We start from the raw sequence: 18,688 nt of genomic DNA, 5'->3' as shown, positions 1-18,688 counted from the left end.
CTAGGAATAGGAAATCGGTATTTTATGGTGATGTTATTAATAGCCCTACTATCAACACACATCCTCCAAGAACCATCTTTTTTGGAACCAATAAAACTGGAACAACACAAGGACTTAGGCTTTCACGAACATAACCCATTTTCATGAGTTCATCAATTTGTTTTTGCAACTCCTTTTTCACCTCCGGAGATTACATCTATACACAGCTTTATTAGGCAAAGGGGCACCCGGCATAAGGTCAATTTGGTGTTCGATACCACAGATTGGAGGCAAACCCGATGGTAATTCGCTTGGAAACACATTTAGAAACTCTAAAAGCAAATCAGCAATAGCGTTTTCTCCATGCACCATCTTCTCCACCTTTGCATGCTCTTTGGGCACAAGCATGTAAATCACATCACCTTTGTCAAGAACTTGCTCCACCTACCTTTCACTAGCAAACACAGAAAGATTAGGTTTTTTTACTTGTTTAGAATTCATGGACCTTATCGTCGTTAGGGACATGGGTTTTAACACAATTTTTTTATTGTTGTGTTTCAACTTATATTCATTGCTCCTCCCTCTATGTAACACGTCCCTATCAAATTGCCAAGGACACCCAACAAAATATGACATGCATCCATAGGAATAACATCACACAACACTTCATCTTCATAAGACCCCATAGTTAGACCAGCTCTAACCTGTTTTGTCACCTTTATTTTGCTTCCATCATCCAACCAATGAAGAACATATGGTTTTGGATGGTTTGTAATAGACAAACCCAATTTGGTCACCACTTCATTAGAAGCAACATTAGTACAACTTCCACCATCAATAATCAAACTACACCACTTATCTCTAACCAAACATTTGGTGTGAAACAATTGGTCTCGTTGATCCATATCAGCCACAGTTTGAACCCCTTGAGTTTTAAGGGTTCTAAGCACCAAAACTGTATCATACATCGGTGTTTCAGACTCTACCTCCTCCTCTTCTTCCTCTTCTTTTTGTATATCATGAAAAATACCCGCCAACCTCTCTTCTTCCTCCAACTCTTCACAACATTCAGTGGCCTCCCTTAAAGTCACCACCCTTTTGTTTGGATAAGCATTTTGGTAATGACCAAAACGTTGACACTTGAAACATATAATTTTCACCAAACTAGTTTCTTTGGTACCACTAGTAGGTTTCAGAGCAACGGGAACATTACTAGAACCAGAAGGAGTAGAAACAGAATTTTGTCTATTGCTAAACTCGGGCTTGGACCACAACTTTGACTTGGGACTTTCGAGACTTGAACTTGAACTTCCACCATAACGTGCTTTGGCTTGCCCCTCCAACTTCAAACACAAACCACAAAGAGTTCCAAAATCAACATAAGGATACAACTCCACAACATTGGCAATGTTGTAGTTCAACCCTTTTAGAAAACGAGTCATTTTTTGTTCTTCAATTTCTTCAATATCCCCCATCAAGGACAACTTCTCAAATTCATCAATGTATTCTCCAACACTCATTTTTCCTTACCTCAAATCAGCAATCTTCTTGTAAGTGGTAATTCTATGAGTAGAAGGAACATATCTCTTTCTTAGCTTTCGTTTTAGAGAAAGCCAAGAACAAATTTTTTTTCTTTGCCTTCACGGGTTCTCTTGGCCTTAACCCCTTCAAACCATAGTGAAGCACCACCACTTAGCTTGAGAATGCCATACTTGCAGCTTTTTTCGTCATCCACTTCCTTGAACTCAAACATTCTTTCAATCTTCCTTTCCCACTCCAAGTAGCGTTCAGGATCGGTTCCACCAAAAAATTCAGGCAATTCAGACACCTTGAATTCTTCCACAACCCTATGTTCACCATGGCAGGGTTGCCTTTGATTCCCACCTTCTTGGATGTTTCTCAATGCTTCTCGAAGATTTTGTAGGAACTCCGGATCATCAAAATCCATTATGTGCTCTGATGCCACTTATGATGCGTGTATAGGCTTGATTTAGTGAGTGGGGTAGTGTTTAGGTAAATTAAGCTAGAATAACAACCACAACTATATGGAATGAAAAGGATAGATTTGATAAACAAACTAGACCTATAGCTTGTAAATCTGAAGACAAACTAAGACCTATTAGTTTGAATTCGATCAACTCAAGGATCACGTCCAAAAAATGATAATTTGTGAACTATGACAATAATTCAAAGTGAACAAAAGGGTTCTTTTTATTAAAATTCGTCCATTATCTTTCCCATGCATGAACTTGGCTTTATATGAAGCCTTTATTACAAATTTGGTGGTTACAAGCCAACCAACCAATTATGCAATAAATCTAGTAAATGAAAATTAAGGAAGCTCTTGAAATAACACAAAAAAACGTCCAAGACACTTGAGGATGAAGAAAAAAAAACATCTATGCTTCATTAAGGAGCCATAAGAAGCATTAATGAGCCATTAGAAGCATTAAAGTGTAACCTTACTCCACCAAAGAGTGATAAAAACGGCTAGGAGGATTTATAACGGCTAGGAGGCTTTATAACGGCTAGGAGGCTTTATGAAGTAAAAAGTAACGGTTTTAGCACTTATGAAGCCTTAAATATGTTGCCTTAGTCTTCATGCAACCCTAATTCAATTTGTGGGTTACCATGCACAACCCAACCATCGAGCCCAAACCACCTTCTAGCCCACTAGTAATCACTACTCCATCACATTTTTGGCTTTCATGATCCATGCATGGATCAGATAATAATACCAAGTTTTTTCACAGCTGTTTGAAAAGTAGAAATAACAGGAATCAAATTTTGATGATTCTTGATGAGGATGGAAGATGGATAAGGGGAAATGCTATGAAAGAGAAACTTGTTAATCATTTTAACAATTTCTTGGGTTGTGAAAATATTACTGATTTATCTATTCTTAATGATGATTTCTTTCAGAAAAAATTAGATAGAAAAGTGGCTTTAAGTATGATTCGGGTGGTCACAAATGAAGAAGTTAAGGCTGCTAAGTTTGATATTGATGATAATCATGCCCCTGGTCCTGATGGATTCTCTTCTAAGTTTTTTAAGAGTGCTTGGAACATTGTGGGGCCTGAGATTTGTAAAGCTCTTAGAGAGTTCTTTTGGACTGGGAAACTGTTGAAGGGTATGAATGCCACGAGAATTGTTTTAGTCCCTAAACTGGAATGCCCAAGGAAAGCCACTGATTTTCATCCTATTGCTTGTTGTAATACTTTGTATAAGTGTATCAGTAAGATAATTGTTAATCGAATCAGGAATAGCTTGGGGTGATATTGTTAGTCATAAGCAATCTGTTTTTATCCCATGAAGATCAATTTTAGACAACATATTGCTTGCTCAAGAGCTGATGGTGGGGTATAAACGTAAAAATGGTGTGCCTAAGTATACTTTAAAAGTTGATATTCAAAAGGCATATGACACTTTGGATTGGAAATTCTTAAATAGAATTCTTTTGGGGTTTGGTTTTCACCCTATTATGGTCAATTGGATAATGGCTTGCACTACATCTCCTTGGTTTATGTTGAACTTTAATGGTAAAGGTCATGGATTTTTTGAAGGCAAAAGAGGACTTAGGCAGGGAGATCCTCTTTCTCCCTACCTGTTTACTGTGGTTATGGAAGTATTCAATTTAATTCTTTTGAAGAAAATTGAAGAAAGTCAAAATTTCAAATACCACTGTAAGTGTGAATCTCAAAAAATTACTCATTTGTGTTTTGCTGATGATTTGTTAGTTTTTTCTCATGGAAATGGGAATTCTGCTAGAGTGATTAAATGTGCTCTTGAAGAATTCAAATCTGTGTCTGGGCTGAAAGCTAGTATGGAAAAAGTCAAATCTTTTTCAGTTGTGTCAACCCTAATATGAGAAGGATTATTTTGGGTATTTTACCTTTTGACATTGGTAAAATTCCTTTTAAATACCTTGGAATTCCTATGTGTATTAATATGTTGTTTAAAAGTGATTGTAAAGTGCTTGTCGATAAGATAAAGGTGAAAGTGCTTAACTGGAAAAATAAGATGCTATCCTTTGCTGGGAGATTACAACTCATCAATTCAATCTTGACTTAACTTCATGTGTACTAGGCTTCTATTTTCAAAATTCCTATTGCTACTATTAAAGAGATAGAGAAGATCTGTAGAAGTTTTTTGTGGGCAAATGGTGAGTTAGTTAGAGGTAAAGCCAAAGTCAAATGGAGTGATGTTTGCAAACCAAAGATCAATGGGGGACCTGGAATTAAAAATTTAAGGATATGGAATGATGCTTTGTTAGCTAAACATGTATGGAATGTGGTCAATAATAAGAATTCTCTTTGGGTTCAATGGGTGAAAGAGAATTATATTGGTGACAAGAATTTTTGGGATATTTGGCAAAGGAGAAGCATGAATTGGACTTGGAAAAGGTTTTTGGAGAAAAGGAAAATAATTAGACCCCATGTTGTGTCCTGTATTGGAAATGGAAGGAACACTTCTCTTTGGCATGACTGGTGGCACCCAATTGGTATTTTAAGTACTATTATACCTAGAAGGGATTGGGCTAGAGAAGGTTTTAATGACAAATCCTTGGTCAGTGATGTTATGATTAATGATTCTTATAATTGGCCATTTGATTGGGTTAATAAATTTCCTGGATTGATGGATGCTCCTATGATCTGCAGTATGGCTAATCAGTTAGATGTTGTGATGTGGAGAGATAAAAAAGGAATGAAAAGACAATTTTCCAGTAAACAAGTTTGGAAAGATATAAATAATTTTGGTGATAAAATTTATTGGTTTGACATTGTGTGGTATGGTAATTGCATTCATCGGAACTCCTTCCTGTTGTGGCTTGCTATCCTGAATAAGTTGCAGACCCAAGACAGAGTCAATTGTTGGGAGAAATCAGGTAACCTTCTTTGTCCTTTTTGTTCTATGATTCCGGATTCCCATGACCATCTTTTTTTCAAACATGATTTTTCTTGCTTTATTTTGAATCATTTTTGTAAAAAGATGGATCTAAATGTTTCTTGTGATGATTGGAATGATTTAATTCAAAAGTTGGTTGGTCTCCTTAAAGGAAAACCTGTTAAGATACTAATTGATAAATGGGTTTTAGCTAGCTGTGTTGCTCATATATGGAAGGAAAGAAATGCCAGACTTTTTAGTAGATTAAGGAATTCGCAAATTGGTCTGATTTCCTGTATTGAGAATGAGATACAGTTAAAGATATTGGGTCTGAGGAAAAAGGTTGTGGGTTTCAGTGACAAGGTGTGTAAGGCTTGGGATATTCATGGAATGCATAACCTGTAATCATGGATTTCTTTTTGTGGTGTTTTAGATGGTTGAAGGTCAAATTTGGTAATTGGGGATGGTTTAATTCTTTGTCCAGTGCCACCGTTCTTTTCTGTTTCAGTTGGTGGGGGCAGTTTTGGAATAAATGTTTCACTAAAGGAATCGACGGTTTAAGTTACTGGTTTGAGAGCTTGCTCTTGAACCATGTAACTGGTACCTTTGAGACTTCCTATTTGGATATGATCTTTCTTGAGATTATTCAAATGGTGAGTCCTGTACATGTGATTGATGCCATGTCTATTATGCAACTTGAATTGAAAGTTTGGTGGATCAGTGGAGTTTTGTTCATTTTTTGCAGGAATTCTTTTTAGTGGAATATTCCTGTGCATAATGGGCTGAGGCTGAACAAATGGAAAGTGAAGAATAGTAGGATATTATTATTGGTTGCTGTGCAGATGCGTATCATGATGAGCTGCTGGATTGATTTGCTAAAATGTAGTAGGAGTCTTCGGATTATGTCTTTAAGACACTTGCCATGGAATTTGATGAGAGTTATTTGTTTTATTTGTAAATTTCAATTTGGTTTTTTGAAAATGATGGATTTATGGGTGTATGTCATTAGACTTAGTTCTTGGACTGTGGGTTTTTTTAAGGGCCTTACCCCTTGCATTTGTTTAGAGGTTAATGGGTGGTACGGATTTTGCAAGGGGCTAAAGTTACCTTTTTTTCCCAAATTCAGTAAGTCCTTGGGTTAGTCTAATGGATTATAGGGTTTATTGGAGTAAAAGGATTTTAGTTATGGTGTTGAGAAAATGGTTAGGAAGTTGATTATGGATAGGTTGGATGTTTTTAGCTAGTTCTGGATAATTTCTTTTGTTTGTATTCTTTTATTCTTTTTAATAAAGTTTGCCGAGCTTTGGCTCTTTTCAAAAAAAAAAAAAAAAAAAACTTTGCAAGTCAAATGGTTAGTTAATACGATTTCCAGTGTTAAAAGCATACGGAATATGAAACATTTCATATGAAATAATAAGTTTGAGTACAAGATATTCTCATACTTTTGCTTGTATTCCCCCCCCCCCCCCCCCCCCCCGCCCAAAAACATTGAAAACATGGAAAAAGTGTAGGGGTATGAATTCACCAGACGAGAAATGTGTCGGTTAGGATGCTAAGTGTCAGTTTGGGGCTTGAATACACACGAGGTTCCTATGTAATATGAAGAGATACATAATTGTATCTAGTTAGACTTTGAACTACTAATTAAATAAGAATATATACTCCGAGGCGCGGAAACACTTCATTTCAACTGTTAGGAGTGATCCGGGTTGCATCTAAGGGTGTGTAAGGCCTAGATATGGAGTTTGCTCTTCAAGAGTAAACTCCTAAGGGAGTTTCCGGCCCAATGACCATATCCCCATGAGGCCATAAATTCATGGGCGGTGTGTTCTTGGTTGCTTAAAGGTCTTACAACATTTGTGGATTTATGCAAGGTTTTGTTCTAAGGCAATGGAAGTGATTTGATCAAGATATGGACCATTTTATGGAGTTTACGGCTGTAAACAAGGAGTTTACAGCAGTAAACTCTTATATAACCTTTCCTTTTGTGTTTTGATGGTCCTGGGTTAAGAATAAGTGATTCTAGTCCAAAGTACAAGCCATGGAAGGAAGTTAGGGCACCATTTGACCACTTTAGAGGAGTTTACGGCCCAGGAACCATTCCTTGGGGGGTTTACGACCGTAATCTCCTAAGGAGGTGGTTACTTTCATGTTTAAGGTCCTTAACACAATGGTGGTTAGTTCTAGACATTATTCCAAGGCATAGGAGATGTTTAAGGGGCATTTTAACACCTTAAATGGTGTTTACGGCCTTAGAAGGGGTGTTTATGGTCCAAGCATGATCTTGGGCCATAAAATCATGTTTACTCCTCAAATGTCAAGATTTTTGTGTTCTAAGTTCGTACATGTAAGCCCTAAGTCATAGCTAAGCACCAGAAGTGATTTGGAAGGGTTTTGGGGCTTCAAAACCCCATTTATGGGTGTTTGCGGTTTGGGATTGTTCCTGGGCCGTAAACACAAGTCTTTGGTCCTTTTGGATGATTTATACACGGATTTGAATGTTAATCAAGCTACACTATCAGCTAGGATGGAATACTTACCAATTTGGAGCTTGAAATGGGTGATTTTGGATCAAAACTTGGATTGTAGAGAGAGAGAGCACTGAAAGAGAGTGAAAAAGCTTCAAATGAAGTCCTCTCAACTTTATATATGGTTTGAGTTTGAGGCCCGGTGGAAATCTACCTGATACTGACGTTAAACGGGGCTTATGGTCGTACCCGATTAAGTTGTCGTCACCCGATGTGGTCGTAACTAAAAATTTTCCAACTGAATATCGAGGGTGTTTTTCGTGTTTTCTAATGCATTTGGACAGTCATGAGGTCATAATAAAAGTCTCAATTTAATTAACTTAATCCAAAAGTTATTGGAAAAATTGAAATACAAACGGGTTACAGTGACGGAAAGTTTTCGGATTGTCACAGAATACAAGCAAAAGTACAAGGAAACTTGTGCTCAAATATATTATTTTGTTTAAGATAATTATATTTTTAGTATGCTTTTAAACACAGAAAATATTTTTACCAACCGATTAAGAAATCAACACGTAGAAACACTTTTCAAAACTAGAACAATAAACTTCTGAATCATGTAGTAATATGTATTATTTTATAAAGGATACATGCAAATCATAAACAAGATTTTTTGTATTATTACTTGTAAATTTGTTAGGCTAAGTTTGAGACACGTCCTTGGTAACACGCCCACAGAATCAGAGTGTAGGACTAGCACTTGTGACCAGAGTCTCTTGTAGGGAGAGCGTGACTGTTGTGTATAGATCTATACGGGACTGACAATCCTGCACCTCACTGCTAGCTACAATTGGAACGGCAGGTCTGTAGGTGACAAAGTAATTAAGGATACAGGCCGTTGCGGGCTATATCCAATCAGTTATGGTCATGAAACTCAAAACATAGGTATCAGAGATTTACTTTTGTAATAATGAATCAAATTAACTAACCTCAAAGTAATAACCGATAGATTACTGGAGAGTATTACTAATAATACCGTCAGGACTTAGTTCATGACCGTTTTCTCTAGGTCTAACCAGGGTTTTTAAAAGAGGAAAGTTTATAGACAAGTTCTCTACCCGAGAAGAGAAAGAGGAAGGCTATTCCTTAAACAAAAGGGAAAGATAAGTAGATATCTTTTACTAGCGACGGGTACTCATTGGGCGAACCCTAAGTTCAGCAAGTTGGCGTACAACTTCCTGAAGAAGTCTCTCCTGAACCCTCTGACGCGCTCGGAGTTCCCTAACTTCGGCTCGGGATGCAGCTAGTTGTTGCTGCAGAGCCTCATTGGTCCTCCTAGTCCTATTCATGGCTTCTTCCAGTTGGCGGATACGGATAGTGTTAAGGCTGGAGTTTGCATCAATTTCCACGACTCTGCCAATGGCTGCTTGACCTTGTTCGGTGTTCCTGGCAATCCTACGGACCATGATGGGCAAGACTCGGTCCGCTGATCCTCCTTCGCTTATGTTGTAGAAGCTTCGGTCTCCGTTGAAAGGTAAAGGCTGACCCTGCTCATCGCTCCATCGGTTCAAGGTTATTGCCCACATGGGGGTGGGACCTTGAAATGCCGGATGGGGATTAGGGTTTGGAGCTACTGGGGGCAGGTTGTTGACTTCTGGTTCGTTGTTGGAGCTATCCAAAAAGCCTTCAGCACGGTGATCATCCAAAGGGATCGAGTGATCATCTTCTGGCTCCTTATTGAGCCATCCTCCATTGCCTTGGTTCGGATAATACGGGTCACCGGGAAGGTGGAAGCCAGCCATGCTATCTACGCGAGAATGGGGAAAGAAAGGTTAATATACATACTTAATCTAGGATACTTATAAGATGATCGTTACTAGCGGACCCAATACTTGCATAGTGCATACCAATTACATGTAACCGAAGCAAGATAGACCTTCGAATAAGCGACCCTAACTCTAAATCCACAATCAAACAAGAACAGGAAATGAAGCAAAGGTCACAGTTTCTAAGTCTATAGCGCCTTAGTCACATGTAACTGTGTTGTATCCACTTAGCAACTATTACCCTACTGGTAACGACCCTTTTAGTTATCACATATGTAGTTAATAGAATGCATAATACTCCTACAATATTCTTGTTCTAACCTTCTTCTCGTAGTGTTGGTAAGTATATAGACTTGTTGCAACACCACAATCACTCTTAGGCACATGCTAGTCACTCCTAGAAAAATGTAGTTGATTAGGCTACATCCGCCCAGATGTGACTATATGTCTCTAAGCCTAATTGTGTTGTTCAACAATCTTAATACTTTTGTTCTGTTCTAGTATGGTACTGACCCTTTGTATTTATGAATGTCTATATACTTAATTAAATATTTTATTATTTAACAGTATATATTCTTGGTTAGAGTGTTTTAGTCCCGAAGTGTTTATAGTTCGTATATCTTTTATGGGTTGGTATACCTGATTCACTATAAACAATGCTCTGATACCAATCTGTCACACCCCAAAACCGAGAACGGCGGAATACGTTCTGGGGTGGAGGACGTCATGTACAGTATCATAAAATTGCGTAATAGTAAAAACAAGTGACAACAACCATTACATTAATATATTGTAAATACAAGCGTGTTCTATACAATTTGATAGACACCAAAAGTATAAAAAAATAAAAGATGGGTCTTGTAGATACTCCATATTCTCAAAAGTTGCACCAGTACCTGACTATTTTTGACCTGAGAATACAAGTTATTTTGAAAACGAGTATCATCATAAAGCTGGTAAGTTCATAAGAATTTAGTGTCGTTGCTTGTATAAAAGTGTTTACAATCATGTAATATAAAAGTTGTGATTAATGTTTGAGAATAGTAAAATCCCTAGAAAATCCTATATTTTCCAGATTCGAGCATTTGTAAGTTTAATCCTTTGAGTGTGTAAAAGTATTCCCAGTGAAACTTTCAGTTATAAAAATAAGGTAATAGATTTCATTCAAGTAAAGTAGATGAGGAAAGATCTTGCCGACTGGCTGTAGTAGTGTTGCAAACTTCAATTAGTAATATATATTTATTTACTTCGGGAAGTTAGCTTAGACTTTAGTTCTTAGTGTGTTAATTTGGATATGGATGTGATCTCTCATGTAACCAAACTGAGTAATAATAGAGAGTCCGATGACCTTCCCGGTCATACGTAGTGTAGCGATGTTTTGTCACCCTTGGGCCTAGTCGGCTCAGACTGTAGTTAGCAGTCGGGATGTAATAGCATCCGTCTTGTATAGATCTATACATGTAGTGTTGCTTTCCTTCCGGGAAGCTCTGGTTACATGGTATTTGCACAGTAGAGTGCCGTATAGAGGGATAGTGTGTCACATTCTGGATTAGTGTATTTTCTTGTATTATAGTATAGTGAACTTTTAGTATAGTATATAGAGTGTTCTCCTTAACATGCATTAACTTGTAATAGTAGTAATTATAGTGAGTACCATAGTAATAGAGGTAATGAGCAGTAATCTTAACTATACCTATAGTTAAATACGGTGTGGGATTGCATGCCTTTGATCTACAAAGGTATTAAATAAGGTGAAGACTTTCAAATCTAACACAAATATATATGATATATAACTAAGAATTCAAAGACAGTCAGACGGATAACAGTATACCCTAAGACCACAATCAAACAAGAACAGGAAATAAGGCGAGCTATCGGTCCTAAGTCCTTCAAGTCTTACTTATATAAATATATTGGTATAGATATAGTTTAAAAGAGAAGTAGTTTAAGTACATTTTGAAAATAGTTTAATAACAATTTAACATAGAAAAATGTGTTTGATAATTATTTAAAACAGTTTTGTTGACAAGTAGCTAAAAGTATAGAAATCCTTTTTAATTGCAAGTTATAAATCACATATGATTTGATACTATAACTTGTTCTATTTAACTTGTATCCCCCCCCCCTTAAAACATCTAAAAAACATTTGAAAGGTTAATTAAGGGGTATGAACTCACCTGTAGCGAGTTGAGTGGATGAAAATGCCGGGTAGGATGCTAGGTGTCAAATGAGGATTTGAACATTCAGACAATGGTGTCTAAATGTAGTGACACATAATGGTGTCTAATTAGTTATTTAATCACTAAATAAGTAAGTAATTACACCCTAATGCATGAAAACACTTTGTTTTAGCTGGTAGGGGTGCCAAGGGTTGCATCTAAGGATCATATGACCTCACTATGGAGTTTACTCCTCAAATACTCACCTTAGGTGAGTTTACGGTTTAGGGACCATTTCCCCCCATGAGTTTACGGTTGTAAACTCATGGTAGGGGTGTATTTGTGTGCTTTTAAGCTTCATGCCTCACCAAGGAAGGTTCTAGGGTTGATTTCAAGGGTTTAGGAAGTGGTTAGGGCATGAATTGCCCACTTTTTGGAGTTTACGGTCCTTGGACCATTTTTGGGGAGTTTACTGCCGTAAACCCATGAGTTTACGGTAGTAAACTCATGGTTTATCCATCCACTTCGAATTTTGGGGTTCCTAGATCATCTAAGCAAGTTCCTAGTCCATAAGTCATGCTAGATAGGGAGTTGGGTCATCAAAACACCCTTTTTGGGGTGTTTAGGGTTCTTGAATGTTTCTTGGGAGTTTACTACCGTAAACCCATGAGTTTACAGTAGTAAACTCATGGTTACTCCATCCATTTCGTGATTTGGGTTCCTTAGGTCATTTATGCAAGTTTCTAGGTCATAATCCAAGCATTGGGAGGGTTTTGGGGCATCCAAAACCCCTTTGTTGGGTGTTTACGGTTTTGGAATGCTCCCCAAACCGTAAACTCATATTCTTAGGGCTTTTGAGAGTTTAAACACGAGATTTGTATGTATACTAAGCAAAACAATGAGTTAGGAGGGTTTACTTACTTATAAGAGGCTTGAAGGAGTGTTTCCTTGATTAAGTTGCAATTTTTGAAGAGAGAGAGTAGAGAGAGAAAGTTCTAGTGTGTGGAAAGGTTGGAAGTGAAGACCACTCAACCCTTATATAGGGTTGAGCTCACTTCTAGGGTGGAGGTCCACCCAACACTAACCGCAAACGGGGTTTTTCGCGTGATTTTTTATTTTGTTTTCCGTCACACATAAAATTACGACAATAACCCAAATGGAATTACTTAACTCAAGAAGTTAACGGAAATAAAATTTTTTAAATAAAAGTAAATTAAATTAAATTTTATTAACGGAAGTGGGCATACTTGCAAAGAAATGCAACTTCCATCACCATCTATCACCATGGACCTTGCAATGAAATGCAGTGCTCTAACTGCAACAGGAAGGGGCATACTGCCCGTTTCTGCAAGACTCCAGCAGTGCTGACCGCCTAAGTTCCTAACGCTGGTGTGGGCCAAGCTTGCTATGGTTGTGGCGAGGTAGGCCACTACAAGAGGAACTGCCCTAAGGCGGGGATGGCTGGCGGAGTAGGAAGAGTTATGGCCATGGACCACGAGGAAGCAGTAGCTGATCCTACGATAGTTACTGGTATGTTTCTCCTTGATAACTCATATGGTTGCATACTTTTCGATAGTGGATTAGAGAAAAGTTTTGTAAGCCATAAATTTGCACACCTACTTAAACAAAAACCTTGTGCCTTAGATAAATCATTCATTGTAGAGATGGAAAATGGGAAAACGGAAGGTACTAACTGCATATACGTAGGTTGTACTCTAACTTTAGATGGCCATACTTCCAAGATAGACCTCATGCCGGTCTTGATTAAATGTTTCGATGTTATCATCGGCATGGATTGGTTGAGTCTTCTTCACACCGACATCATGTGCTTTGAGAAAGTAGTTCGTCTTAACCTTCCTAACAACGAAACCTTTGTTATCTACGGTGACAAACTGAGTACAAGCCTTCACATCATCTCGTGCATCCAAGCTTAGAAGTGCTTACGAAAGGAATTTCATGCATTCCTCGCACATGTCGTTGATACGAGTCAAGAAGTAAAGGACATTCAGAACATCCCAGAGGTGCGCGACTTTCCCGACATTTTTCCAGAGGAACTCCCAGGATTACCACCACAACGCCAAGTCTAGTTCAGAATCGACTTAGTGCTAGGGGCTACTCCCATAGCTAGGTCTCCTTATCATCTGGCACCGACAGAGATGCAGGAACTTTCCAGTCAACTTAACGAACTTCTCAATAAGGGATTGATAAGGCCAAGCTTCTCGCTATGGGGAGCACCAGTCTTGTTCATCAAGAAGAAAGATGGATCCTTTCACATGTGCATGGACTACACGGAACTCAACAAGCTTACCATTAAAAGTTGTTATCCTTTGCCCCACATAGATGATTTATTTTATTAACTTCAAGGAGCCAACTACTTCTCGAAGATAGATCTACGATCCGGATATCACCAACTACGAGTGCTAGAGGAAGATGTTCCCAAGACAGCCTTCCGAACTCGTTATGGACACTACGAGTTTTTAGTGATGCCATTCGGATTAACTAATGCACCCGCAATATTCATGGATCTGATGAATAGGGTGTGTCGTCCTTACTTGGATCAATTCGTCATCGTCCTCATTGATGACATACTCATCTACTCTCGAAGTAAGGAGGAACATAGTCAACATCTCCGCAGAGTCTTAGAAAGATTATGATCGAAGAAGCTCTATGTGAAGTTCTCTAAATGCGAATTTTGGATCCGATGAGTCAAATTCTTGGGTTACGTTTTAGCAAAGAGGGAATACACATGGACCCTTCCAAAATCAAGGCCATTGAGAACTGGTCAGCACCAAAGACACCTACAAAAATTCGTCAATTTCTAGGCCTCGCTGGCTACTATCACAGGTTCATTCAGAACTTCTCCCGCATAGCGAAACCTCTTACAACACTGACCCAGAAAGGCGTGGCCTTTGACTGGGAAGAGAGACAGGAGAGAGCATTCCAAACGCTCAAGCAAGCCTTGTGCACCGCACCAATACTATCCCTTCCCGAAGGGATAGAAGACTTCATTGTCTATTGCGATGCATCAAATCAAGGACTCGGATGTGTTTTGATGCAACGAGGTAAAGTCATCGCCTATGCCTCGAGACAGCTGAAGACAAATGAAGTTAACTACACCACCTACAACCTGGAACTTGGAGCAGTTGTATTTGCTCTGAAAATCTGGAGACACTACCTGTATGGTACAAAAAGCACGATCTTTACAGACCACAAAAGTCTACAACATATATTTGACCAGAAAGAGCTCAACATGAGACAACGACGGTGGGTCGAGCTACTCAGTGATTACGAATGTGAAATTCGTTATCATCCGGGGAAAGCCAACGTAGTAGCTGACGCCCGAAGTCGGAAGGAATATTCTGTTCGTAGAGTCAAATCTTTGACTATAACTATCCATTCACACTTGTCCACGCAAATTAAAGAGGCTCAGCTCGACGCTTTGAAACCTGAAAATGTGACAGGTGAATCCCTGAGAGGAATGGATAAGAATTTAGAAGTCAAGGCTGGCGGAGCCTTATACCTCATGGATCGGATCTGGACACCGAAACACATTGGCTTCAGAGACTGTGACAACCCGAAATTTCCATTCTGTACAAACAATATCACTTCAATAGAAGTTATAGCAGTCAAAGTTGATTTTCGGACTTTTTGCGTAAGTTTGAGTAAATAAGGGTTTTCACTTCAGGAAATATCAGGAGAGTGGGTGCACTAGGGTTTTGTGCAACACTGTTATTCCATCACTCTAGGACATTAGAGTTCATTCCAGGAATAAAAATATTTTCTGCCAAAATATTTCAGGACTATAAATAGTTTTCTGAACCAAATTTATTCATTATTCACATTTCCAACTAGAGAAAAGCCATTTTCTCTCTGACGGATCTTTGGGTTTTTATACCAAAACGTGAGTAACTCTTTATAGTAATGTTAGAAAGCTTTATATGTGTTTATAACATGATTTAGAAGGCTAAATCATGAGATCTAGGAGTTTACACCCCAAGGTGTTCTTGGGCGGTAAACTCCCGAAACGAAGCCAAAACCGACCTTTGCGTTATGATAAAGCCTTAGACTCATGTGTATGCATGTTAGGGACAAGAAAACAACCAAAATCCACCCAAGTTTGGGAGTTTACGGCCCTAGATTATCATAGGCCGTAAACTCCAAATTCAAACCCTAAATGGTGATTTAAGGACTATAAGACTTAAAGGCTTTTATCTAGGCTAATTCCCCAAGTAGAATAAGGTCTTAAACACATCAAATGACACAAATCAAAGTGAGTTTACGGCCCAAGAGAAGCTTAGGCCGTAAACTCCATAAGAATGGACAAAAGTGTGGTTTCAAGACACCTAAAGCCCTAGACCCCTTCATGGAATTGTTTCCTACAAAAATGAGGAACCTAAATTCATAAAAATCACTCATCAAAGTGAGTTTACGGCCAAGAGAATGTTCTTGGGCCGTAAACTCAAAAGGATGGCACCAAAGTGTGCCTAGGGTTCTCATTAGCTTTAAACAATTGTCTAGAACATATCCCACAAGTGCAAGAGGCTTGAAAGCAACTAGAACCCACATTTCTTAGAGTTTACGGTCGTAAACTCTAAGGGTAATAGCCTTGAGGCCGTAAACTCCTAATTGGAGTACTTCTAGACCTTAAACCCTTCCAAGGACTTAACCACTAAGTTAGAACAATTCTAGAAAGCATTTGGGACTTCAAAACACACCAAACACACATGTTTGGGAGTTTACGTCCGTAAACTCAAGAGTTTACAACCGTAAACTCCATGTGTGATTGTTTATAGAGAGTAAACTCAATTATAGGGTCCTTTGGAAACCCTAAACACAAATACCCTGTCCCACAATAGCTTAGATGCAATCCTTATGGCTTAAAATACTTATATAAAGTGTTTATATGCCTAGGATGTCTTAAACATTATCAATTAGTCAATTATGTCTAATTGAGTGCATATATGTGTGATTATATGTTCATTAGGATCGTAGTGTGTTCACAAGTTCTCGCTTGACACCTAGCAATCCGATACCGTTCATTTCATCCCAATCACCAACTACAGGTGAGTTCATACCCCTAATCAATGTTTTAAATGATTTTAAATGCTTTAAAGGGGGGAACACAAGTAGAAAAAAAACATGTTATTAAATCATTGTTATGTATTTTCTAACTGTGTTTGTCATTTAATAGATTTCACATGCTACAAAATGTGATGCATGAAATGGTTTTAAATCTTAAAAATGCATTGTTATCAATTGTTTTACCTTTGAAATGTATATCAAAAATGACATCAAGTCATTGTTACTTATTGTTTCAAAACCCATAAGATGTCTTATAAAACCATTTTACATTATTAAACTAAACTATGCGTGTACACTTATGTTCTTATATATGTATTGATATTATAGTTTATAGTTTTCATTAAGTTTCTCACACCCTTGAGTAGTAAGAGTGTATAAACATACTTGAACAACCAATTACCTTCCAGCAAACTATCATAGGGATAATACGGAGATATCAAACATAATTCCTATTACAAGGAATCACACAAGAGTCAGTTCATTCATGAGTCTATACCAGTACATTACCTGATACATGAGTACCTTTACATTTGATTACATGATACATGCGTACATTTACATATACTTACATGATACATGAATACCATACATGAATACTGTTACTTAGATGCATTATCCTGTACTCACTTACGTGGATACTTGTACCTAGAGTTATTAGGAAGATTTATTCGTACTTTCTGTGTAAATTTTCCTGCCTATCTCACTTCAATGGGATGTCTATACGGGACTAACCATTCCGGAACCCAGCTGTTAGCAACACTGGGTGATGAACATCTACGGATGTCTAAGGTTGTTTCTAATATTAGAGGGCAGTTACGGAACTAACCATTCCTCCATCCCCTGTTGCAACAGAGGATGAGATGAAACTCTTCGGACGATCATTAGGTTAACGTTTTTATGGGATTAACCCCCCCTCCACCCTGCTGCTGCTACAGAGGGTGAGTGGACAATCTTCGGATGTTCATTGGGTATACCTTTCGCTTCGGCGATGTCGTGATAATCCTGGTCACCCAGGGTTAACACTTACATGATTATATTTTTCCTATTTACTTTATTTTGTGATTATTTAACATAAATGAGGAGTTAGACTAAGTACTCTAGTACTAGTCAATAGAAAGGAAAAGCTATCATTTTACTTACAAAACATTCGGGTCTTGGTAGAAGACTACATTTCATACGTACAGAACATTCGGGTCTTGGTAGAAGACTACATTTCATACTTATAGAAAATAAGGGTTTTTCTAGGGTTTTCAGACGTACAACAACATTTTCATTTAACGATTTACATGGCCTTTATAACAGATTTTCACAAATAAAGCAATGACACTTATATACTTATGAATTCACCAGCTTTAAAGCTGATACTCGCTTTCAAAATAACTTGTATTCTCAGGTCATCAGTAAACAGGTACGGAGGCCAGGTTTTTGAGAAGATGGAGCAGACAAGTCTCGTCTTTTATTTTGATTGTATATTTTGGTGTCTTACTACAATGAAAGAACACACATGTATCAAAACTTTACTTATAATGCAATGGATGATGTTGTTGCTTGTTTACTTATATTACACTGTTGTGATACTGTACATGACGTCCTCCGCCCCAGAACATTTCCGCCGTTCCTGGTATTGGGGTGCGATAGATTGGTATCAGAGCATTGTTTATAGTGAATATAGTATATCAACCCATAAAAGATATACTAGTTATAAATACATAAGGGATTAAAAATATTCTGACTAAGAGTTTATACTTTAAATAATAAAATATTTAAGTAAGTATACGTATTGCATTCATACTAAAATCAGTGTCACTAGGACACTACAAAAGAATTACGATTGTTGGACAACACAAGTGGGCTTAGAGACATATGGTCAAAACTGGGAAGATATAGCCTGATCACCTATATTATCCAAGAGTTGACTAGCATGTGCCTAAGTTTAAGTGTGTGGTTGCAACAATGCAAAAATCTCACCAACCCTACCACAATGAGAACAATAGAACATAACATTAAAATTAAAATACTATATGAGTATTTGTTGTTACTATAAGTACTTTATACTTGAGAACTAAAACGGGATCTTCATTTCTAAGTTGATAGTTGCTAATTGGATACACTAAGGCTACATGTAATTAGGATGATATAGACTTAGAATCAGTGATAATTTTGCCTTACCCCTATTCTGTGTGAATTTGGAAATAAGGTCACTTATTCGAAGGTCTATCCTGTTTAGATTACACATAGCTGGTATGCACTTCACAAATAGCAATGTAACTAATGAAGGTTTTCTAAATAA

At 37.8% G+C, this 18,688-nt stretch overlaps 1 protein-coding gene across 1 annotated transcript in view; it reads left to right on the top strand.

Moving 5' to 3' along the window:
• Nucleotides 1-2,694: 2,694 nt before the first annotated feature.
• Nucleotides 2,695-18,688, top strand: part of LOC145029803 (uncharacterized) — a 63,571-nt gene continuing 47,577 nt past the window's right edge. The window contains exons 1-8 of the mRNA XM_078978262.1: nt 2,695-3,200; nt 3,295-3,662; nt 3,717-3,811; nt 4,066-4,710; nt 4,969-5,226; nt 5,297-5,316; nt 5,372-5,516; nt 5,622-5,709. Coding sequence (XP_078834388.1) covers nt 2,695-3,200; nt 3,295-3,662; nt 3,717-3,811; nt 4,066-4,710; nt 4,969-5,226; nt 5,297-5,316; nt 5,372-5,516; nt 5,622-5,709 — 2,125 coding nt within the window. The remainder of the gene's footprint in view (nt 3,201-3,294; nt 3,663-3,716; nt 3,812-4,065; nt 4,711-4,968; nt 5,227-5,296; nt 5,317-5,371; nt 5,517-5,621; nt 5,710-18,688) is intronic.

This window comes from Lactuca saligna, chromosome 2 (genome assembly GCF_052625555.1).
Source record: "Lactuca saligna cultivar CGN05327 chromosome 2, ASM5262555v1, whole genome shotgun sequence".
NCBI lineage: Eukaryota > Viridiplantae > Streptophyta > Magnoliopsida > Asterales > Asteraceae > Lactuca > Lactuca saligna.
This window is presented reverse-complemented; position numbering and strand designations above follow the sequence as displayed.